Source organism: Sciurus carolinensis, chromosome 3 (assembly GCF_902686445.1).
Source record: "Sciurus carolinensis chromosome 3, mSciCar1.2, whole genome shotgun sequence".
Classification (NCBI taxonomy): Eukaryota; Metazoa; Chordata; class Mammalia; order Rodentia; family Sciuridae; genus Sciurus; species Sciurus carolinensis.
The window spans coordinates 80822609-80847834 of NC_062215.1; the positions used below are offsets into that span (position 1 = coordinate 80822609).

Consider the following 25226-nt stretch of genomic DNA (forward strand, 5'->3'; position numbering starts at 1 on the left):
TATAAAATTTCTGCAAAATAGAAATATTATTTTTCTGAATGGTGTTGTGAAGATTAAATGAGACATGACGAAAATGCCTCAAACAGTGCCTGGCACATTATAGCTCGTCAGCTGTTGGCCTTTAATAGTCTGGATTTGTTTGTTTGTTTTGCATTGCTTCTGAAACATTTCACATATTTCTAAACTTCACATTTATTTTGATACCCATATAATCATATAACACAATTTACTAAACATTTCCCTATCATTAGATATTTAAAGTTATTTCTAGTTGTTTGCCTTTAGGTAATATTATAAAAGCTGAGCCAAAAGTTTTGCTGCAAGGTTTTCTGGGACTTAGATGGTTGGGTTATGGCTCCTCCTCTCTGCCACTTTAACAATTTATGACAATATAAAGTATTGTCAGTCATGAAGGAGCTTTCCAGCACACCCCCAGCATTTCTAGCTTTGATGTCTGTCTAACTTGCTACGAAGGGACTGTTTGGACCACTGAAGACTAAAGATGATTCCATGTTTTTGTTTACTCTGTTTTTTCCTGTGAGTTATTTGTTATAGACTTTACTCCTTTGTATTTTGGGACATGTGATATTTTCCTTATAAGTGTGAATAAGGTCTATATTGTAAATTTAAATATTTTGTCACTGCATTTCAAATATTTAGCAGGCTCTTAATTTTTATCTTTATAAAAAAATTTTATTTTTAAATTTTTTTATATGGACAGCATGCCTTTGTTTATTTTTATGTGGTACTAAAGATCGAACTCAGTGCCTCTGTGGCAAGCGCTCTGCCACCGAGCTATAGTCCTAGCCCTTAATTTTTATCTTTTTTTGTTGTTTTTTGTTACATTCAAGAAATTTGTATCTAAATTAGTCAGTCTTTTCTTTTGTTTTTGTTTCCAAATAAGAAATGTTTTGCTTTTCCATAGATCTGATGAAATAGTCCATTACCTTTCAGCAAGTCATTTATTTATTTATTTAATTCTTTAAGCTTTGTCGAGTTGGTTTAGTCTGAAGTGTGGATCCACCCCAGTTTTTTTGTTCCTGTCCACTTAAACCATTTATCAAACAATATCCTTGTACTTATTTTGAAACACTTAACTATTATATTTTTGCATTTTATATCCAATTTAAATTGTAGATAGACTCTTTCTTGTTTTATTGGCTTTTGCTTCTGTTTTCAGTCAAGTTCCTATGATAAAGTCATGTTTGGTGTTTTTCTTATTGTTGCTCGATTCATTTTTTGGTTGTTACTGTTTTGTCAGTGCCTCTACCCAAAGGCTAGTTGCCTTCAACTACGAACATAGCTGTGGTTGAACAGGTGAGTTTATTGCTGTTTATGGTAAGGTAGTGCATGTACCAGTGGCATTGTGGGGGCTCCTCTGTAAGGTGGTGTTTTAAAAGGCTTAATGTAGGATTTGGATTTGTGTTAGCTGGCTTGGGGAAGGATTCAAGGACATGGGACTTTGTTCTCTGTTGGCTTCTATAAAGTTACCTTTGTGAATATCTTAATAATTCTTATCTATAAGACATGGGAGGAATGAATCAAGGTTAAATCTGTATAACTTATAAGGATGTGTATAATGTATAAGGGAAGTTTTTGTGATTTGGACCATATTTGTGTTTTTGTCCATGTTTAGATGTGATTGCAAAATGGTCTTGTTTTTGCCAGATCCTTGTTGGCAGTCATGAAGTGATATAGTCTGGCGTTGGTGTTCTCTGAAATTACTTATATTTAACACCGGAGCCTAAGTGTAAGTGCAAGCCAGCTCCCAGCAACATGAGGCCTTGCTCATTGAACCAGGCTAGCCCTCAGATGTCAGAGGCTGCTTTATCATTCTCAGGTTGTTTGTGTAGTTTATCTATTGCTGCATATCAGTATGACCACAAATGTAGTAACTTCAAACACCTCACATTTATCATCTCAGCTTCAGTGGGTCAGCACTTGGCCACAGCTTGGCAAGGTCCTCTGTTTCACACTCTCACAGGCCACATCTCATCTGAGGCTCTACCGAGGAAGGCTCTGCCTCCAGGTATATGTGGTTGTTGTAGCATTCGTCTCCTTACTGCATGGGCCTTTCCAACATTGCCATTTACTTCACCAAAGCCCAAGGGAGGGCATCTCCTTGCAGGATGGACATTGCAGCCTCATATACAGTAATGTAATCACATGCTTCCTATCACCTTCACTTTAGCAAGTCACAGCTCCCACCTGTGCTGAAGAGGAAGGGATTACACAAAGGTAGGTTTGAACACTAAGAAGCAGGGACCATCTTAGGCTTGTCCACAATGCTTGTTTGTCTTCTTAGTTCTACTGCCATAGATTGGACTGAAAATAGGCACTGGAATTTCATCTAAAATTAATGCTGCTACCTTCAGATCTCAGTAAGAAAACCCTTGGAAGTAGAAATGAGGTTGAGGAATGCTCAAGAGGGAATTCATGATGGTACTTGGGAAAAATCCAGATTAGACAGTGACCAGAACATATTTTTGCTTAGTGAAGAAAAAGGACAAGATAATTTTTGGAGGATAAAGGGTGGAAAAGATTTTGGGACCAAGGAGTAAATTGGATGACCTGCTTGGAGCAAGTGTTTGGAAAGCTGACAGGCATCAGGATATAAAAATGAGGTATAAAGCATGTGCAGACTTCTCTTTCATTTGTAAAGTTCACAAGTTCTTCTAACAGCATAACATCATAAATAATCCATGTGTTTTCACCAGGCTCTGAGATATGTAACGCAATTTAATATGGTTCCTGTAAAGCAGCAGGGAAGAGGAATGTGAAGAAGCTTCCAGATTTATATAGTTCATGAGTGTCCCGAGGCTCTTGGCCAAGTAACTCCATCTCCCTTTGTCTCCAAAGTGCAACACCCTACTTAGAACGTGCTAGATGCAGCTCCACTGAGCTTTTTGGTTTGTTGTCTAATATTTTTACTGCATCATCGCTTTCATTTTAACAGGGAAGAAGTGCCTGTTACTATGATTTGCAGAAAACTGAAAAGCCTGACCATACCAAAAAATACTTATATTATTCCATAAATCTTTGAGGAACCAGAAGAAAAGGAAGGAAGTCGGGGCTGGGGAATGTGTGAGCTCTCCAAAAGGACTGGATGACACTACCCTTAATGCCATATACTAGCTGACCACATACCATCTTGTTCATCATAGTACTTAGTCTGCCAATCAGGACATCCTTAGCCAGTATCTCCATAAGAGTGGATCTTAGCACATTTTTTAGGTATAGCAGCACAGATCAGTCTTGCAGAAACAGAATCCACCATGAGTACCTTCTCTGTGCAGGTACTTTATAAACCAGTATCTCATTTAATTCTCAAATTTCTTTTTTTAAAAGAAATCTTTTAATTTAAAAAAGTTATCTCATTTAATTCTTATAAGCTGCCCCTTACTTATAATCCTCTGTCTCCTTCTGTCCTTATATTTATTTATGTATAATTGGAACTGCTTATTTATGTGAATGTGGACCACATCTCATTCTCCTTCATAACCTTGGAGACTCACTGAGTGCCCAGTGTTGTGCAGATGAATGTGCAGTCTATATTGCTGATGAAGAAACTACAGGTTAAAGAGGTTAGGTAATTTTCCTAGTACCATGTAGCTGATAAGTTGCAAGTTAAAGTACATGACTATCTGACTTTAAAACCTGCCTCCTCAGGTAGATGGAGTTTCTTTAGTGAGAGCAGGGATGGCCTCCGTTTCTGTCCCTAGTGTCTGCCTTCCAGGCTCTGCAGTGGCTGCGCCTGCCTAGGCTTTCCCACCTTCTGACTGCCTACTGTGGGTAATATGGAGGGAAGAGGCCAGGGCATACTGAAACTGACTGCAAAAACAAGAAAAATGAAAGTGACACACTCACACAGAATCATACCTAAGCTGCTGAAAGCTGTGGACGTTTCTCCCAGACAGAAGTGACTCTTCATATGGCTGCAGAGTACCACATTATAATGTACTCGTTCAACTCCCAAAAGTGTTAGCACCCTAGCCAGAGTACTGTCAGCATCTTGATCTTATTTCTATAGTGAGGTGTGTGTTACATCATCAGGGGAATTATTTGTGGAAGGAATATTTTTTGCTTAATAGGTTTTAGAAATTTTCCTGTCTAGCAATTAAATTCTGTCACCATTGCTTCTGATCTTTTGATTCTGAGGACTGTTCTCTGGCAGTCCTCTACTCTGTCTTGAAGTTGCATCTTTGAAGAGCAGCTTGGGTATTGAGACCCTGGGAATAGTCCAAGGATGCATGTGTAGGAACACAAAGGAAGAAAGTCTGGAGAATGTACACAGCAACATTTGATCACAGCAAATTATGTTCCCCTCCACCATGATAATTTTTACTCCAGTCTGTGATACAGCCAGCAGAGAAGACTGCCTCCTCATGTGTATCACTACCAACTTGGCCAGTGTGCCTTATAAGCTTTTGGATTGCAGGTGACAGACTTCGCTGGTGGTGTATGCAAACGAGAGCCTTTATCAACTCTCAGAACTGGGAATCCTGGGGACTCAGCAACCATGTGGCTGTCTCTTCACTCTTGCTTTTGACTTCTTTGTTCTCTCCGCATCATCACCTTGGAGGCATAGCCACTGTTAAGTTTCGTACCCTGTTCCAGCTTTACACACCCTCCCTGTATCTGTATCTAAAATCCTAAAGAAGAATTCTCTGCTGTTTGGCGTAACTCAAACCATATATTGCTCCCTGTGCCAGTTGTCTATTTCCTGGAGTTGGGTCAAAAGCCCCTCTGAATTAGGGAGAGTTGGAGACTGAGTCCCCAAAGGAAAGCATAGGTGCTATCAAAGTAGTACAAGGTGGATAGCACCTCCATGGTCTTGTTCTTATTAGACATAGGACATTATTTACTGAATTGGATGGAATCGACTCAGAAGAATCAATTTATATCATCTGTACTCTTGAGCTGACTGCCTTTATGTTGCTATTTCTTCTTCTTTTTCTTCTATTTATTTTATTTATTGGTAGTGGGAATCGAACTCAGGGGCACTTATCACTGAACCATATCCCCAGCCCCCCCCCCTTTTTTTTTTTTTGAAACAGGATCTCACTAAGTTTCTAAGGCTTTGAACTTGGGATCCTCCTGCCTCAACTTCCCAAACTGCTGGGTTTATAGGCATTCACCACTAAACCTGGCTTATGTCACTGTTTTTTCCCCCTGATTTTATATTACTTTTACTCTTTCCATTTAGTGAGTGAAAGATTCTTAAAACACGTATAAAGTATGATTTCGGGTTGATTTCTTTCTGCTGGAGAACTGTCAGAATTGATGCACTAGGTAGGATTGATTTACTCTTTCAGTGGAACTTTATTTCTTTGCCCTGTGTCACAGGTATTAACACAAGTCGTGTCCTCAATCCCTCCTGGAGGGCCATGAGTGCATCTCTCATCTTTGTGTCCATGTTGCCAGATGCATAATAAATACTCAGTAGAGGTTCATGGATGACTCAAGAGATGCTGTGGAGACTCACCCAGCATCGGTGCAGGAGAGTCCCCATTCTGACTCTTCTGTGACCTTGTGGAGACCACTCCCTGCTGCCTCCCCCATAGCAATACTCACAATGCCCTGTTTCATTTGTCTCTGCACCTTCCCCCCAGGATTAGAATGTTGGCTATACATGAGGACTAGAAGCACTGTTACATCTTCAGTGCCTAACATAACGGGATTTTCACGTTTGTTGAAGGAAGGAAAAGAGAAGAAACCAAGAAGAGCTTTCAAAACTTTTTAAATCTGTGGCACAGTTGAGGCCTTGAGAATGTAGAGGATGCACCACCGTTTTTTCTGAATGAACTGGTTTTGCCTGTCTAGACTGAAGGTTCAGAGTAAGACCTTTGTCATCTTCTGTGCCCCAGATGTCATAGGGTCTGAAGAAAGGTTAAATGAACTGAGTCTTAGAAGACAGGCATTAAGAGATTCAAAGTTAATCAGAATTAAGAGAGGGAGGAAATCTACAAACCTGGAGGGAACAGTACCGAATGTTAATGTTTCCATGCTGCTCCAATATTGTCTAAATTCTCCATGGCTAATTACATAACATAAATTAACTAATGGCAAAGAGAATATCAACTAAAGAACTGTCAACCTGGTGGGATTATCTCAAACCACAAAGAATAAGCTATACATTTCAGGGTCTTTATCAGCTCACATAAAGACGTAAGTGTTGACCTTGTCGAATTTGAATATCACTCAAAACTTTGCATAAGAAGATAATTGTGGACTGTTCAATTTCAGAAAAAAATAGTTGTACCAATTCATGATTTGCTGATCATGCCATCTGAACAGACAGTCATTGATAGGGATGAAAGTCAGAGATTTTGGATTGTGTTTCTGCCTTCTAAATGCTAAGTGCGTCCTGAGCACTTTTGTATTACTCACTGTGGGACTCAGAACAAAGCCTTGGAAGCAAATTTGAGTTTTCAGATTTATTGAATTTCATTACTGGGAGTCAAGAATATTGAAAAGAATGTTTATGTATTTAGTTTCATTAACAGGAGCAGAGTGTAGATCAGGGAAAGTGAATGGTCACATCCTGTCTATCTTCTTTGCTTAGACTCTTATTAGGAGTACTTTAATAGTTCACTTACAAATAAGGATATGTCCAGAGGATAGCAGCCAAGATAGCCAAAGGTACCACAAATCTAATAGAAAGGATGGGTGGAAGAGCTGTGAATACTTATACAAAAGTTGAATCTAATCACATTAAAGAGTGATTAGATTTCATCTCTGTTGCTTCTGGGAAGAAAGGGTGTGTGTGTGTTTGTGTTTAACCATGTCTTTGAAGATCTGATTCTGTTGTCTGTTTTTGCTGGCTTTCATTCATGAAGTTTTGACTTCTTGTGTACTTTTGGTCTTTGTGAATCCACTGTATTCCTTGAAAATGTAAGGGTAGAAATTGAAACCTGGGGTTGAAGCTCTATTCTTCCAGGGAGGATCTCTTTTTGCTTCTGCAAAGCACATAGAAACACATCAACTCAGGTATATTTTATACATAGTCCTGATTTATTGTATTATTGGACTTGCAGGTTTATTGGACCATTTAGGTAGTATATGAATTCATATTGCAGAACTGAATGAGGGACAATCCATTTTACAAAAATCTAATACCTACGTCAAGATTTATGGGTGGCATTTGTTACTGAATTGTACAAATGAAAGCTCAAGATCACCAAGTTTTGGTGAATATCTTCAGGTAAAAAAGCTAGCTTCAGTAGATACATATACTCTCCTGGATTCCCAACTTTCCCTCACTTTTTGAGCTTCCATAATTTCTTAACATTATTACCTTATAGGTTTAAAATTTGTTTTTAATCTTAAAAATTAATATTTTATATAGTGTATTTACTTGTTCTCAAATTGAAGAATCAGTCAAGGTACCAGGAACTGGTTTAGAGAACTTCCAGCACCCTTGTGAAATAGGGATCCTTTTATAATCAGCTTAATGAACATATTTTGGTGAGGGAGGGGGATGATATAGGAGAGATCCCTGTATTACAAAGAAAGTTAAGACTGGGGATGTAGCTCAGTGGGGGAGCACTTGCCTAGTATATACAAGGCCTTGGATTCAATCCACAGCCCCGTCAAAAAAAAGAAGAAGAAGAAGAAGAAGGTAATATGGAGATAACCTTTTGAGTCTCTTTCAGTTATGAAAAGGTATAGTTTTAAGTAGAGTAATCATCTTTTGTTTTTCTTGGGTATTTGCCGTTTTGAACTATACTAATACTAATGAGTGACATTTAAATTTGTTTCCCCTGCGAATAGAGGTTGTGAATCTGTCAAGTGTTAGAAAACATTGATTCAGCACCAGAAGTCATTTTAATCTACACTGTGCTTTCAAAAGCACGTTCTTAATCTGAAATTGTTGAACAAAATCAGATCAGCACTTGAGCCCTCACTCCAGCGTAAACACAAAGGATATATTTGTAGCTGGTTGGTATTCCTTGACAGATGTTGCATTTTGCAAGTAGAAATCAGATAAGATAACCCAGGGTTTAAATTTTTTTCTGTCAAGAATTTAATATAAAATCTCCCTTTTCCATCTGTCCATCTCTCTGCCATCATTCAAGATTCAGCTCAGTCATCCTCAGTTCTCTTCCCCATTGTAAATATCAGTGAATGCACTGTTGTAGGAGCCCGAATGCTAGAAGGACCTGTTTCTGTTTTCAGACTAAGTTCATTTGGCTTTAGTAGGGTATTTGAAAGAAACAAATTCAGATTGCTTAATAAAAGGTATATTTGAAAAATAATGTAATCAGTTTTTCCTTAACTAGCTTAAAAATTTTCTTCATTTTAACTCTGGAATAAACTATTAGTTTATCTATCCAAAAATTCCCATTAGAAAAAGCAGCCTTATATAGTAGCATGCGTAGATTCAAAGGCAAGTAGAGGAACTCATAAATTTTTATATATGTGTGTATATATATATATATACACACACACATATATTAGTCATTTAAATTGGATTAGAAAAATGTCTAATATGGAAATGGTATGTGCATTAATTGTTCATAAATGCAAATTTAAGTGACTCAGAGAATGAGAGTTGCTTCTTAGCACCAAGAGAAAGTATTTGAAAGTCCTTGTGTGCTAGAGCTATGTAGAGGTTTTTGGAGAATCTTCAGGAATCTTTCTGGTACTGCCAGAATTTTCTGTCCATTCATATGGTTCTCTGGATATCCTGTCTAAAAGAGTAGAATCAGGGAGAACTTCCCTCTCTCATTGTTATGAAATGGCAACCTACTTCTTGGTGGGCCCACTCCATTGGCAGTCCCAATCAATGGGGTAAATGCCCAAGTAGTCGGGTTCTCAGCACAGTTTTTGTTTTTGTTTTTGTTTTTTTATTTCAAGACCACTTTAATGACACCTGAAAATTTTAGACAGTTAGAGGAGGTCAGGGTACCCTAGAATAACCCTGACATAAAACATAGAGCCATACTATGTGGACTGATTCCAGTGAATGGGGAATTAATTACTTCAAACAAAATAGAAAGTTTATCTAACTTTGCTGGTAATGTAAAATGCTCTCAGGATATGCCAGTGACACTTTGGAAGTCAATGTCAGAGAATCTAAATTGATATTGAAACCCAACTTTGAAATTAATTGTAAGAAAAAAGATATTAAATACATAGCATACAAAAGTAGCCCAATTAATAACAGTTCAGGGCTATCTAGTCAAAGTGAAGATACAATTAGTTAATTGCGAGTCTGTTTGTAACAAATGATTTGGGAATAGGAAAGGAATGGACTTTCCTTCCCCTCCTTTTCTTATACTCTCAAATCATTTTCAGAAACAGTTTCTCCTTCCCCAGAATAGACATCATGAATATCTTGATGTGTCCAAAATTAATTTTAAAAAGTTAACTCCAGTTGCCAACTTGACCCACTGAAGTATGCTAGCTGGCGTTTTCCAGAGTCCCGGGTTTCAAGGTAGCTGCGTTGTGATACCGAGTAAGTGCTTAGGTGTTCCGTCTGTTGTATAGCCTCTCAGCCCATGACACGAAAAATGATGTTCCTTACTGTTTCGTGTCACCATTCCCCACTGGTTGTTTCCCATTTCGAGAGTTGTTAAGCAGCAAAACCTCATCATCCGTGAATAATGCTGCTGAATTATTTAGAGAAATCTTTAACCATAACAAATGGTAGTTATAACCATGCAGTTCTTCCTCACTTCCCGTCTGTTTTTCCCAGGGGTACAGCTTCCAGACTTCAACTCATGATCACTGTTAAAACATGCAGGGAAAAACATACAACTACTTTGTACCCAAAGTAGTTTTATTATACTTGGACTTAAATAAGTAAGTACTTAGCTTGGAATTAGGGTACTTCACATTAAAAAGAAAATATGGTTATAAGAGGCATTTTGCTGTTTAATAAAGTTTTTATAATAATCAAAAAAAGTATTTTAAGGGCAGGTGTTGCAATAGACCTTTTCGTTTCTTTTTCCTGGTGATTCTCCCAGTGGGCTTGAGGCAAGCGTTTGCATTTGGTAACTATACCATGGTGCTCCCTTCTTTAGCATGGTTTCTCAATGATAGACGTCCCTCTCCTGGAAAATACCACCACATTCACCTCAACACTTCATCTAGAAATCTCTCCTTTACCCACTTCCAGTCTTAACATTCTCTATGTCCTGTTCAGTCCCTTTTCTCCATCTCCTCACTTACACAATATTATAAGTTCCTACTTGGCCTTCCCCTTATTCGTCCTCTGTTAACCCAGAACAGAAATAAAGCATTATTTTATTATTAGTTAAGTGAGTAGGCCCACGGGTGGTGGAAAAGGAGTTGAGAGACTTGTTTTAATTCACGCCTACTTCTGAATGGTTAGGTTTTTTAATCATATGCTTATACTGCTTTGATGAAAGCAAACCAATTCAGTATTCTTGATGACTCCAGAATGGCCTCATGAAGATACTGTATGACCATGTTATTCCCCTGCGAAAGACAATTAGATGGTGCCTGTTGCTTACATGACACTAATAAAACCAGTTCTGTGGCCCTGTGCTGTTACCCATGTTTCTCCCTCTGCCAGGAATTACAGAGTCTATTGATAGGGATTTGGGGCATTGTGTCAAGACCCCCACTCTGGACTAGGGTTCTGAAGAGGGACCTACAACTGTCCTGACTTGGTGTGACTGACTGTGACTGACTAGTGCCTTGCCCAGATTGAGCAAGGATGAATATTATGAATCCAGGTAAGCTAATTAAATTATTTGGGTTTTCCCTCCCTTTTTCCTGCAGCAATCTGAACTGTCAGCTGAAGAAAGTCCAGAAAAATTAGGAACTTCCCAACTACATCGTCGGAAAGTTATTTCCTTGAATAAGCAGATTCTGCAGAAGACCAAGCATCTGGAAGAAGTTAGTGTTTGCCTTTATAATTTCATTCAGATAAATGAAGCTGTTTTTCAAAGAAGGAGAAATTGGAGGAGTGAAGATGTTCACAGCAGGTTGATCAGAGGAGATTCTAAAACAGGTTTGGCATAGAGTGGCCCTCAAGCCAACCCAGCCACACATGTATTTGTAAATAAATTTTGATTACACTATGTGAACAGCCACTTCTTACATATTTTCTATGGCCACTTTAAAGCTACCAGAGTAAAATCGAGTAGTTATAACAGAGAATGAATGACTTACAAAGCCTCAAATACTTACTATGTGGCTCTACATAGGAAAAGCTTGCCAGGCTGTGTTATAGACGATTACAGGGCAAGAATTACATTCATTCACAAATACTTACTAAGCTCAGTTGTATGCTAAGCACAGAACCAAGCTATGGGGATGAAGAGCACATTATGATCTCAGCTCTCAAGGATCCTAATGTCCAGTGAATATACATGAAAGGAAGCCTTCATCACACTCGGTATCATGTAGATACAGCTTCAGTGAGTGTTTGAAGGAGGAGGTGGCTAGGTAGCTGAGGGAATGAATGACTAATGGGGAGACCTGACCTAGCCCCAGTTCACTGAGAACTGAGTCTGGAAAGATAAGTAGGCATCAGATGGGCAGAAATTCCATGTGGGATGTGTGGAGGACTTAGGAGAGGATTTAGGAAGCATCATGAACAAAGACCAGGGAGAGGAAGTCTTGACCAATTTTGATTTTTGTGGTTGGAGAGTCTGCTTGGTCAGCAGAGTCTGATCAAACGAGACCTTCCAGGTCATGTTAAGATCAAGGGAGCCACTGAAGGTTAGAAGTATCAGAGTAGTGTGATCCGATTTGTATGTTGGAAAGCCCATTCTCTTTGTTGTGGGATTAATAGTTCTGGAATAAGAGGGGATTCAAGAGGAACCAACCATCAGGAGGCTGATGCAGTTGTCCGAGTGACCTGTGATGACAAGGGAATTGGAAGAAATTGGATCACTTTCAAGAGAACTGTTAAAGATGGCATTCTGCTGTACTTAGTGATGCATGGGACTGTTTGGAAAGAACTTTATATATTGCCCTGGAAAATAGACATAAGAGCAAACTGGGGAGTTTGACTAGGTAACAGTCATTTGATGATAAAAAGTTGTTACATGCTTCAGTTACATGGGCAGTAATATTTAATTAGACAAATAACATGTAGCAGAAAATTATGGGCATGAATATGGCTTTTTTAAAACAGTTGATAAGAAATTCCTATAACAATTGATTTTTTAAAAATGGATACCTGTTGGCATTTTGAGCTTGCACATTTTTTTCTCATAAATATTGTTTAAAGGTATAAATGAGAAATCATGTACTGTTTCTTAATAAATCAGCAACTACAGGATTTTCAAAACTATCTGGACCAAAAGTCATTATCAGGTTACATGAGCTTGCACATTTTTATTCTTGCAAATTCCACATATTCATGGTTCTGCCCAATCATTCTTTTATTTTCTCAGAATTTTACCATAGCTAAATAAGGTGTTGGTTTTACCCAGATGCTCTGGATCATAAGCAAACAAGGATGCATAGGTTGACTATAATTTGGTTTGTCTTCAGTCATTTATTTAGACATTGTAATAAGTCCTTAGTGCATCTTTACTTCTGATCCTTGCTGTTGATAAGAACATGAAAATGATTGGTTCAAAAGAGACTTGTCACAGAATCAGGATGAGTAGGAATGAAAGATGGGGCTTTTTTATCATCGTACCTTTATCCCTGAAGGAGGATAGTTTAAAGGTTATTGTAGTCCCTAGGAACATCTCCAAAGAGGTGAACATTTACTTCTCCTTCCTGCCAGAACTTGAGAAAGGATGCAAAGCTTGTTCCGAATGGCAGTTTGAGCTCATTCTCAGTTCAGCTGAGAGTCCAATCCTCCCTGACTTTTGCATCTATTTTGCAGTTGGTTCAGATCCTGTGTTTACCACAAACCTATTATTTTTCAGACCTACCTAACACATAGCAGACTTTTAATAAAGAAGTATTCTCCGGTTAGTATTAAAGAAGACTAGCATGTGCAGTAATCCCTGAACATATAATTGGTCTACTGAGTGAGAAAACAGTAAAAAAGGAAGAATTAACATTTTCAAGATATTAGTTTAGAACAGTAAAGATAATTCGTTTTATTTCTCTTAAGTGTTAAAATCCTGAATCCTTTCGTCTATCTGGCATTATTTGTCAACTAGTTACACTCTGGTATGGAATCCTGGGTGCTAAAATGCAGTTTGTTATCTGTAAGTAGGCAGGTTGGTTATTGGAAGTGATTGTAGCCATAGAAAAGTCAGATAGAATTGAATTCAAATCCTGGCTTTAGCATTTGTCAGCTCTGAGAACTTTGGTCAAGGAACTTCTGTCGTTTCCTTGCCTATAAAATAAGAATTATGTCTTCTCCATTGAATGTAGGGATTCAGTGATAGGCTTTATGTAGATACCTAGTAGAGGATCTGACACATACCTGGTGCTAATTAAATAAAAGGATTTTTTTTTCATGTGTTGCTGACAACCTTTCTAAAATTCTTACCTTTTCTCAGTTTAAATCTTTTTGAACTTCCATTTTCTCTTCTGTGAAATGGAGTTACCATCCATATGTGTATTGCTGTAAGGATCAAATGAGAGTAAACATATTTTATCTTTCATTTATATAGCTGCAATCAAGTCATACCAACCTACAAACCAGATTTAATGAAACAAAGAAAACCCTAACAGAGGTAAGCAGATCTTCCTTCCTCCATGGACCTCTATCAAGAATTACCTTTAACCAGCACTTCTGGGGAAACTTGTTTCATCAGCTTAATGGGAGTACAGTTGTGTCCTTATGCTCCAGATCACTTCAGGACTTGTGGTGGTATGTGGCCCATGCTGTCAGTTTATCCACACTGCCATGTTCTGAACCATCAGTGGTCTTGGTAGGAGAGGTTTCTGGATTGTGAGGGTCAACAGAGGCTCCCTGAGGAAGGCTGGCTACATAGGCAAGAGGCCACAGAGAAGAACTTGCAGGGACTCTCACAGTGAGTGGCCTGCTCCTCAGGCAGCAAGTTACAAAGCAGCTCCAGAGTACTGAAATCCTTAAGAGCCAGAAAGTCTCTTTAAAAGATGAGAGAACCTCAGAATGATATAAACTGCTGTTCAGGATTGCTAGTTGTCTCCCGGTGAGGAAGAGGAGGGGCTGCAGGACAGGGAGGAGGTCTGTGGGTGCATTTGAACTGTGGGATTTGGTTTCCAGTGCAGGCTGGGATGTGCCATCTCACATCAGCCTCCCAGTGCAGCTCTCCTCCTGCGTGTGACTGCCTAGGAAACCAGGCGAAGAACAGATGCTTCTGCTGCCACCTCTGTCATGAGGAGCATCGAGATATTTCTGTTCCTCACATTTCCACAGAAGGCTGTCTTCATCTGGATCTGAAAAGCTCTCTTTGTAGTGGTTTTGGTGCTCAGGCTGTGGTTGTCCTCTGGAAGGGCCTCACTATAAGGTCCTACCTAGTACTCTCTGGGCACTTGAAGCTGGGGACCAAGACAGTCCCTACTTGTCTAAAGTTTCACATGAAGTCTGCCAATTTAAAATTCTTATTTCTGTGGCAATATGCAGCAATTTTTTGCCATCTTGCTGTAAATATGGCAGAGCTTTTCATTTGTGACCAGGACTGGTCTCTTTGGTTATTGTCTGAGTGTTTGAAAAGGACAGGCATGAGGATGGCTGTTAGAATTTTAAGAAATTCATTTTCTCTAAAGAGGCTGTGCTGCATTTGGACAGCCTTTACACCATTCTGTGACTGCATTCCTACAAATAAGAAACCAGGTGCCTGGGGGTAGAATCCCTGCTGCTCTGTTACCTTTTAATGTTGCAGAGTCCCTGGCCTGAAGTTTGCCAAGTCATGGATCAATCTTTGTATAATAATCTGGAAGAAATTGAAGGCAAAACATATTGATATCAGTTTTTAAGACAGGAATATGCCTTAGAAGATAAATTCCAAGTGGTTATAAAGTGCCTTTTTGTACTAAATACTAAATCAAGCATTTGTTAAGTTTTTTTCCTAGGCTAGAAATGTGAAGAGTGATCCAATTCAATAGTAAGGGGAAGTCCTACTTTCCTCAAATAATAACATCCAACATCACCATGTGCTGGGCCCATCACGTGTATTAGTCCATTAAATCTTCACAGTGACCCTAACAGCATACTGTTGTTGTCCTTGTTTTGCAGGTGGGGAAACTAAGGCAGAGAGGCTAAATCACTTGCCAAAGGGGGCCAGCTTTCAAATGAAGGCTATCTGGAATCAAAGTCCTTTTGAAGAGCTTACTATCTAGTAGAACAAACTTAATTCTTGTCTAGAAAAATTGGAAACCATACAAAACCTAGTGCTGAACAACTTAATAAAGAAATTTGAGTTGGTTGGCCTTTGAATAAATAATGACTTTCGTCTCTGTGCCTGGGTATCCTCCCTTCAAGTTGGCTGGGCAGAGTGAGCACTCTGACCTCTTTCATGCCAGGGTTCCTGGCTTTTACCTTTTCAGCAAAACCTGCCCTTCCAGGATAACCTAATAACACTGAAAACCAACAAGACTTGCCTTCTACCAGACTTAGGAAGGGTGAAGCAAGGCACAGAAGGCAGAAGAGAGCTGACAGTAGCTAGTGACACTGTGGGGAACTGCATGCCTGCCTCAGCAAGGCCAGGAGACTGCTGGCTCTTGTCAGAAGCTTGGGCCTCCAGGTCTACCTGTCCACTCATCAGTACAACTTCAGTTTTCTATGTGTGAGGTTGATTCTTTTCAACACATGCAGTATCCTCTTCTGCCACTAAGGCATTGGTTGTATTGAAACTTTTTCTCACTCTATTCAGGATTCACATGTTGAGTCTATACATTTTTCATGGTTTTATCTTTCTTCTAATGTTTGATGATTCTTGGCTACATTCTCATATTTAATGCTCAAATTTCCTGACACCATTTCTCTGGAAATTATCTGTCTTATGAAGCTTACTTCACGTGCTTCTCTGAAGAGTGGTACCTTCTCTTTGGTGAGATCAACCAGTGGTAACTGATATTCAGGGTCAGAGAACTCCTGGAAATTTCTCCTGACTGTTCACAACTCTGAGACCCTGTTCTGCATCTGAGACTCATACCCACTCTTGTATTTATGGGAGACAGGCTTCATTACTTTGCCTACCTGGCTTTTGCAAACACGTAACTCCCATCCTGCAAGTTGGTCCTTCCTGTGTCTGCTAACTCCACATAACTGACCTCCTCATCCATTCTGCTGGCCCTTTCTTTTCCCTTGAGATTAACCCATTTCTTAGTTCTAACATAACAGCTTGGATTTGTGGGGGGACTTGGGGCAAGAAGGGGTTGCTACAATTTTTGCCATTTTCAACTCGAACTCTTGGAACCTTTTTTTTCTAAACAATTCACGTGGCTCAAAATTCAAAAAGTGCAGAGTGCACTTACCCTCTCCAGACAATTCATTTAACCAGTTTCTTTTGAATCTTTTAGGAAGTATGACTACAAAAGTGATTATGTATATAGTCTTCATATATGCACACATTCAATGTATCCATTCCTTTATACATACTAGGAGCTTGCCATGCTCATAGTTTTGCACCTGTTATCTCTCTCACATTAGATATTAGAGATCACTGCAAGCTCTTTACTTTCTACTTAAATGGCAGCAGCATATTCTGTTGTATGACATTACTACACACTTTGTTCACTAAAATCTGAATTGCTTTAAAATTTCCCATATCTGATTCAGAAAAAGTAGGTGAAATTGTTCAAGAGACTAGGCGGTTAAAATGCTGCCAAGACTGGCATTCTGAAATTTAAATCCGGGTCTCTCTTTAAGCCACTCTTTTTCTTTCCTCTTTTTTTACCAAAAGTCAGCATTACTTTAGTTTTCCATCCATTTGATGCTGATTTGAAGCCATTGCCAAAGTTTCTTTAACCAGAAGATCAAAAATCAAACTTTTGCCTTTCGGTGCTTTTTCTTTACCTCTGTCCCCTTTCTCTGGTTCATCTTGCTTCTAAATGTGCAACCAAATCCAGTGATCTCAGGCTACCTATCAGAAGTGGGGTTCAAGTGTGAGCCAGGGGAAAGAAAACAGAAGCACTTCTTCCTCTCTGCTACCAAGTCTGTGACAGTGTTGCCTCCATTCTTGCAGCTGAAGAGTCACAGCGAGAAACTGGACAAAGAGCAAGCAGCCCTTGAGAAGATAGAATCCAAAGCTGATCCAAGGTAAGAGTTCTCAGTAAGCATTTATTTTTCCTTTGAAGAAAATAACTGCCAGTATCTGGAGGCTTAATTTGTTTGCACACAAGACAAAATAGCCAGAGGTCATGGATTCTGGCCCTGTGCAGGTCAGTTAATTTCATCATGAAAGGGTGCCCAACCAAAAACAGGTGCCTGCTGCTGGGCACCTGCCTGCTGAGGTGTGCTTGGGCTGCACTGAGTTACCCACCTTTCTCCCAGTTCCCCTTGCACTCAGAAGCAGCATGGGTGTTTTTGTGTTGTTTTTTGTTTGATTATTTTTAAAAACAATATAGTTTCTCCTTTTTTTAATTGAACACCCCTTTTTATTTCAAACAGGATCTTGCTGAGTTGCTGAGGCTGTCCTCAAACTCAGGATTCTCTAAGTCCCTAGGATTACAGGTGTGAGCCACCGTGCCCAGCTAAAAACCATATATTTTCATGGTACAAAAAAGCCTATAGGGAAAAGTCTTTCTTGGGCTTCTGTCCCCAGCCCAGTTCTCCTTGGAGTCATCCACTGTTACCATATTTTTAACAGCACACATTTTAGACATGTCTCCTTGGGAGAAAAGATACACTCTTTTTGCCAAGACCAAGATGCTATAATTTTATTTTTCTCCTTGTAAAATTAATTATAGTGTGGAAAGAAGGAAACACTTAACATCTGTTTTAGCTCCAGACTGTTTGGGTGGTAAAATCTACTAGGTGTTGCTCATTCCAGTGAAATTGTGAAATCATAATAAGTTTCAGGCACAGGATGAGATGTTCTGGTTTGATGGACATTTTTAGCAAAAGTACCCACAGACCACTTGCCTCTGTAATTAGAAATCTTTCTTTCATGATGAACAAAGTGCTGTCAGGCATTAATATTTTTATTTTTGAATTAGTCCTTTTTTCATGACCCTAAGCAACTTTTTCCCTTTGAGAATGACTATTAAAAATGGGTTTTGATACTGTCTGTACCTTGAGTGTAGTTGAATAATTGGTATCATTAAATATATCCAGTATTATTGAAACTCACTGATGTTCCTACAATTGACATTTTAATTCTGGAATCTGTAATGTTTGTTTGGATCCATCTGATGGTCTTGGGCATATAAATCAATAATAATATCACTTAAATGAAAGTCATTACCATTTGTGGAGAACTCATTAGACCTTCTTGGAAGACATAAAGGGAAATTTAAAATGGAGTCCTCCCTAGCTGGGCTCTTATTTTAGCTATGATTCATAAAATCCTAATGGCCTTCCATATGTCATTTTTGGTCTTTTCTCTTCAGTATTCTGCAGAACTTGAGAGCACTTGTAGCCATGAATGAAAATCTGAAAAGTCAGGAACAGGAGTTTAAAGCACATTGCCGAGTAAGTTGTTTGACGTTAGCAAACAAACCAGGACTCTTGTAAAGGCTCTTGACTTTCCACCCCTGTGCCACGGAGCATCCTATACAGTGAAGAGTACTAGAGCAGACTCATCAAGCAGTTATGTACCAGTCGCCTGAGGGCACAGGAGTGAGACCTTCAAGGGGAGGGTATAGTCCAACAATGTTATCTAATTTACAAATGTCTTGGAAAGGAAGTCTTAAAATGATCTTTAAAATATACAATTTACATCATCTTTTGTTGACAGATGGCTTTTGTGAAGGTAATAGCATCATACAAAGCCAGGGCTGTCCTTTCCAATATGGATGTCTGTATATCACACATAGAAGCCTGAGTCCCACCCAGGAATCATCTGGAAGGTGGATCTTAAGGGCTAGGGAAGATGAGCAAGTATAGGAGGAATTTGGTGAAGCAGGGATGGACAGGTAAAACTGAGACCTACTAGGGAGAGGAAGCAGAGCAGGCTGATTGGAGCCAAGCTCTGAGCCACTCATTCATTTCATTTCCCAGTGATTGCTGTACACCTCACCTGTCCTTTGGAATGACAGGCCCATTTTGACTGAAGGACAGCTTCTACAGAGCTGCTAGGAAAGTGGGAGGTAGAACCTTCCCAGGCTGAAATTTAGGGATCAGAGTGGATAGTTCCTAATTGTGAAAATAAGTCTTCTGGATCAAATAGTTGTTAAATAATTGCATCCAATTATTAGCATGTCCAAGTTTTGCAAACATTTATGTTACTTTTAAAGGAAGAGATGACGCGGCTTCAGCAGGAAATTGAAAACCTGAAAACTGAAAGAACACCGGGTGGAAGCGGAAAGGTAAGGACTTGGTTAGTCCTCAAGACAGTCAGCTGCAGTTATGGCCTATGTGTGGAGGGTCTCTAGAGGATCAGCCACCAAACAGTCTGGTGCTAAAAAGGACTGCTAGTTTACTTCCCTTAGGCCACTAAATACACATTTCTCAACTGCTTTCCTCCTGCAATTTTCTTAGATTCTTCCTTCTCTTCCTTCTGGAAGTGACCACAGGCATGAATTACTGGTCACAGAATCCTCTACCTTAGTTTAGGAAGTGTTCAAGCTCTGTTTCCCACTTCACTTACTCCTTAAAATTTCTTTCAGTTTACTCATTTACCCTCTTCAGTCCTGCTGGGGATATGTTGCCACAAACCTGAAACTGGAGAGCAGTGCCGAGCTTCTCTTTAGAGCCCCAGGACTGCAGGAGCATCTGGCTTTAGGAAAATGTCTGACAACTGCATCTCTGAACAGAGGACTTGTTCCTCTAGGAGCTTGAGTTAAATGTTAAGTGAAAAAATAAGGAAAAGAAAATGACTCTGTGTCTGGACAGACATGTGACAGGAATGTCCACAAAGCCAACATGCATAGAAACAGCAGGACTGGGTAGAGTCACATTGGTAGGACCCATAAATAAAGAATAATAAAAAGACAAAGCACAAAAGAAAAAGAAAATGAAGTTTGTTTCTCTTACCAAATAAGATTGTAGGGATCCCTTCAATTTTGTTTTCCCTTCTTACACTTCATTCAGAGTTATTTCCTGAGGGTCCCTGTGCCTAGGGTGTAAGAACTAGGTGAGCCTTAGAGCCCATTGACTGTACCCTCTCTCACCCTTATATAAACAAGAGCATGAGGCTCAGGTAAGGGAAGAGACTTCTTCAAGCCAGCACCAGGGTCCCTGTGCCCCACTTGGGCCCTGCACTCTCTACTCTCAGGGGCCCTGGCCTTGGAGGTGCCTCCTCACTCATTGCAGCCAGGCCACATGACTTCACATCTGCAAGGGACTGACATGGGTAAACAACAGAGCCAAGGATTCATCTGTGTCCTGGGACCCTCACCACCCAGCCTGCCTTTCCAATTGTTTCTCAAACTTTGAGTTTCTGAGGTGTGAATCAACAGCTCCGCTAGCATCTGATCTGCCCAGATGACAGACCTTCAAGGTCACATTTCCCTTTGTAGCACGTCTTGTTAAAGAGACTCTTAGATTCATAAACAGTTACTGTTTTGAGTGTTAGGGTGTAACTGACAGACTCTTAAGAAAAATTTAAAATCTGGGACTTATGTACAGGCTGTTCACTTTCTGTTCTCTCTTCAAATGATGCTCAGTGAGCATCAAGGCACTTGATGCTGGACAGGCATTCCCATCTCTCTCCCCCTGTCTCCATCTAGACCCTCAGCTGTCCCATTCCCCCTACTCAAGAAAGGTGTTTATTGTGTTTTCACCCTTTCAGACACTCTCCAGTGGAGAGCCACATGGAGACCTGACCTCTGTGATGACTCACGACGTAAGTACTTGCCCATTCTCAAGACTAGTATTGTCCTCAGAAGGTGTAGTGACCAGCTTTCCTTTCCCCCATGAGAGTTTCTCATGACTGTTTTAACGGTCTCTAGAGCCACCTTCTTTGTCTCTTGGGCTTTCAGGACATTGTACCATTTCACACACCTGGCTCCTAAGGGACAGCCCTGAAGGTCACCATTCCAGAGAGTTTTCTCCTAGGACAGTGTGCAGGCATTTTCTCTTCACATCTCGTTGAGAAGTAGGGAGGCCTGTGCTGGTCACTGGCACTTGTCACAGCTTGTGGGCTCTGAGGGGAGGGGAAAAACTTTCTCTACTGTACTACATAGCAAGGTCCACGGACTGTTTCTATAAAGGGCTAAATAGTAGACATTTCAGCCTCATGAGCCAACTCTGCTGTGATAGCCCAGGTCACTATGTCAATGAATGGTCATGAGTGTATTCCAGTAAAACTTTATTTACAAAAAATAGGTAGAGAGGCATATTTGGCCCAAAAGCTTTTGGGTTTAGCTCACAGGCTATAGTTTGCTAACCTCTGTTCTGAGTTAAATCAGAGCTCCCAGCCCTTCAGCAAGTTACAGGAGAAAGAGGAAAGGAAAAGTGGGAAAGCTCTTCGGGTTGCCTTCTTGAAGGGCTTCTCTTTATAACCTGCTAGGAGAACGAATGGGCTTGGGACTTCTAGGGAAGCCGTCGGAAGTTGCCTGAAGCTGAGCCCTGTGGAGGAGGAGAAAGAGGGTGTGTGTGTGTCTCTCCATCCATACTTGTGCGTAATGATGCACACATGCTGGGGGAGGGGCTACCTTTGACCCTTTTTGTAACTTTGAGGTAATAAACCATCCAACCATCTCTCTGCCTCCATTCAGTGCAATGCTAGTGTCTCCCTGTTCTCAGCATTGTCTAAAAGAATTTTCTGTAATCATAAAAATGTTCTGTATCTACCCTCCAATACAGTAGCCACCTGTTGCTGCTGAGTGCTTGAAATATGGCTATTACAACAAAGAAACTGAGTTTTTAAGTCTTAGTTCATATTAATTTAAATGACCTCGTGACTAGTGGCTGTCATATTGGACTTCTCAGTTGTAAGTAAAAACAGAAAACCAGCACTATCTCCATACACAGGCCATATCTGTAAGGAATTAGCTTCTTCTCATTATAGTATTTTTTGAGGTATGGGGGAAGGACTGTAGATTTGGAGGTTACTTCACTAAAAACACTAGATCCTTAGTGAAGTAAAATTTATGACACTATCAGATCTCGAGAGTCTCACATGCAGTAGGACTCGTACCCTGCACTCCACCTTTTGAGAAAAGAAATTTGAGGGCTCAGGATGGAGGAGATATGGTAAAACATATTCAGCCTCCATAGACTCCTTCAAAGAATGAAAGTTTTGCTGGTCTCAGGGGTGCATACCTATAATCCCAGTGACTCAGGAGACTGAGGCAGTAGGATTGCAAGTGCAAAGCCAGCCTCAGCAACTTAGCAAGGCCCTGTCTCAAAATAAAAAGGACTGGAATGTGGCTCAGTGGTTAAGTGTTCCTGATGAATAATCCCTGGTACCAAAAAAAAAAAAAAAAAAAAAAAACAAAATAAGCAAAAGTGTTCTATTCCTACACAATTATGGCCTTTTCCAATTTTTAGGAAGACCTAGACAGAAGATATAATATGGAGAAAGAGAAACTTTACAAGATTCGTTTACTACAGGTAAGTAAAATCAAGAACAAACAATACACAGATACATCTAAATAGGTATGAATATCCTACTGCAGAGCTATAAAGTCTCAGTGTGTAAGAACTAGAGACCAAATTATGAGACTGCTGCGTACCAGTCCTCTTTCTTTCCAGAGTGTTGCCCCATGATTTAAGATGTTGGTGATAGTGTCTCATATTGGTGGGTTATTTTCACCATCACTTGTTTGAGTTGAATTTCATCCTAGTGGAGAGTAGGTATTACTGGCCTTGTGTTCTATATGAAAAATTAATAAGTACTTGTCCACAATCAAGTTGTACGTATGTGCCACAGCCAAGTTTCAAGTTCCAATGTTCTTATCTAGGAATTTATCTCTGAAATTGTGTGCCCCTTTTAGCTATCTTACTTCATAACAGGTTTTAGGGAGTAGTCCCAAATAATGGGAAGAGGTAGGTGTTTAAAGCCAGCTCTAAAACTAAACTCACATGAAATAAATTTAAAAATCCCTCAGCCAGCATTTGGCTCATGGAAGCTCACAATCCAGATGATGCCTTGCCTTGTACTCTGGGTTCAGGGAAGGAAAGGCCTGGCTTTGGTGGGAATGACCACAGATCTACAGAAGCCTGAGATCCTATTTTCCCTCTTTCTGTCTTCTAATTATTTTGCTGAGCTATTTGGTTAAATTTGGATGAGTCAAGTATACCCTTGGTAGAAAACTATTCTAATCTTTAAACAAGTACATAATTAAAATAAAACCAGGAGAGTACCACTGTGTATTTGGACACTTTTTGACTTGTGTGCTCACTGTATGTGAGGTACTGAGCACTTTGTCAGTTCCAAGAGATAGTAAATGAGATGGCCAATTTTTTGGAAGTTGACTGGCTATTTGAGAACAAAGATATGGTCATATGCATCAAAGTACATGGAGGTTTATGTGGAAATCACCTACTAGGGGCAGCTCAGAGCAGCTAGAGGGAAGCTGCAATGAAACCAATAGTTTGCTGATGAACCAATTTGGGCAGGGGTAGTGGGATACACAGAACTGAGCTGACTTCCATCACCGCTGTCCCTTGGGCCACATTGCACCTCACAGCCTTCCATGTGCAGTCAAATAGGGTGGTTTCCCAGACCAAGGATAGGTATTTGAGGAATAAATCGTAGGGCTTTTTTACCAGGATTAGGCATTTGTAATGTAGTCATGTAGAGACAGCCAGGTGGCATACAGCCCTGCTATCTGGGAGGCATTCCTCTTTTCCTGTCCCTACCTGGTCGGGGAGTGAGTTCCTCTGGGGTCGTTTGGGGCCTGGTGGACCATCTGCAGATGCTATCTACAGAACCCCTTCCCATTCAGGACTTCCTTCCTGGTCCATTGTCCTGATGCCTTCTGTAGTTCCCTTCCTAGCACATGTAGTTCCCTTCCCTCTTGTTAAAAACATGGAAGGCAATGAGAATCTGAGAGACCTCAAGTCAATGGCAGAATTTTGTGCCTGCATTCTAGAGCAAGTAGTTGGGCTCAGGTGTGATAGGGGACAATATTTTGGCCTCTAGAGAATATGTAATACCTTTTACCAAATAGTATTATTTAACCCTCCCTTTTATATTTAGGCTCGACGAAATCGCGAAATAGCAATTTTACATCGCAAGATTGATGAAGTTCCCAGCCGAGCTGAGCTAATACAGTATCAGAAGAGATTCATCGAACTCTACCGCCAGAGTAGGTGCATCCGCCATGTACAAGCTCTCGAGGCTGGGGAGGGCCATGAGGCAGAAGGCAAGAGGCTGTGTCTGACTTCAGCATGGCAGAGGGGACTGCATAACACAGTCACAGATGCCACTCCAGGAAGGGCTTCACTTCATCATCAGTTGCTCACAGTTCTGAGAGGAACACTGTGGTGCTCACTGTAGACAGATTCTTTACCAGTTTAGCTCTTAGAGGGCTGCTTTAAACCAGCCCTCATTCTGGTCAACCATGACCAGACCCTTGAGCTCCCACTTTTCAGATTCATTTGGAACATTATGACCTCAGTGTCTGTGGATGAATCCTCACTCATTATTCCCTACAAACTCTTACTGATGTGGCCTGAACCTTTAATACCATCATCTTCACCCAGTAATCTGGGATCATTCTCCTCAGCCTAAAAGAGTGACCCCATCTTGTCAGGCTCGGAATGGCCCTCAAAGTTGCCATTGTCTTTTTGTGCCTACCGCTCCCACCATATATGTTCTTATTTGCATAATATCTCAGATAAATTACCATTAACTGACTTTTCCAAGTCTCTTAGGTCTCATATGATCAAATCACTTTTCTCTCTGCTGACAAGTCTTCAGGAGCTCCCCAGGCCTTCTGAATAAAGCAGATCTCCTTCCTGTAACTAGGATAGCTCCTCCACAGTATAAGTGACCTGTCTAGAGGCATTTTGTGATCTGGACCCTCTCTAGCCCACACATTGCTTCTGTGCATACCCGGAGCTTTGGTATCTTGAGCCTGGCTTCTTCAGTCACCTGGACCAGGATCCCCTCTCTTCTCAGGCAAAATCCTTCAGGATCCAACTCAGACCCTGTAAGCCCATCCCCAGCCCCTCAGCCCCCACCCTAGGCAAGAACTGACTACTTCTCTATCCATGTTTCCATGATATCCAGAACGCAACAGGCAGAATATTGAATTTGACCTCCCCACCCTGTTTCCTTTAGCTGAACTGGGCC

At 40.3% G+C, this 25226-nt stretch overlaps 1 protein-coding gene across 4 annotated transcripts in view; it reads left to right on the plus strand.

The window, feature by feature from the left end:
- The window catches only part of Ccdc93 (coiled-coil domain containing 93), a 91131-nt gene that overhangs the window by 52204 nt on the left and 13701 nt on the right, over nt 1–25226 (plus strand). For all 4 annotated transcript variants that reach the window (XM_047544880.1, XM_047544881.1, XM_047544882.1 and 1 more), the window contains 8 exons: nt 10753–10869; nt 13563–13625; nt 17064–17137; nt 18430–18511; nt 19276–19347; nt 20772–20825; nt 22475–22537; nt 24129–24237. In XM_047544880.1, the coding sequence (XP_047400836.1) occupies nt 10753–10869; nt 13563–13625; nt 17064–17137; nt 18430–18511; nt 19276–19347; nt 20772–20825; nt 22475–22537; nt 24129–24237 (634 nt within the window). The remainder of the gene's footprint in view (nt 1–10752; nt 10870–13562; nt 13626–17063; nt 17138–18429; nt 18512–19275; nt 19348–20771; nt 20826–22474; nt 22538–24128; nt 24238–25226) is intronic.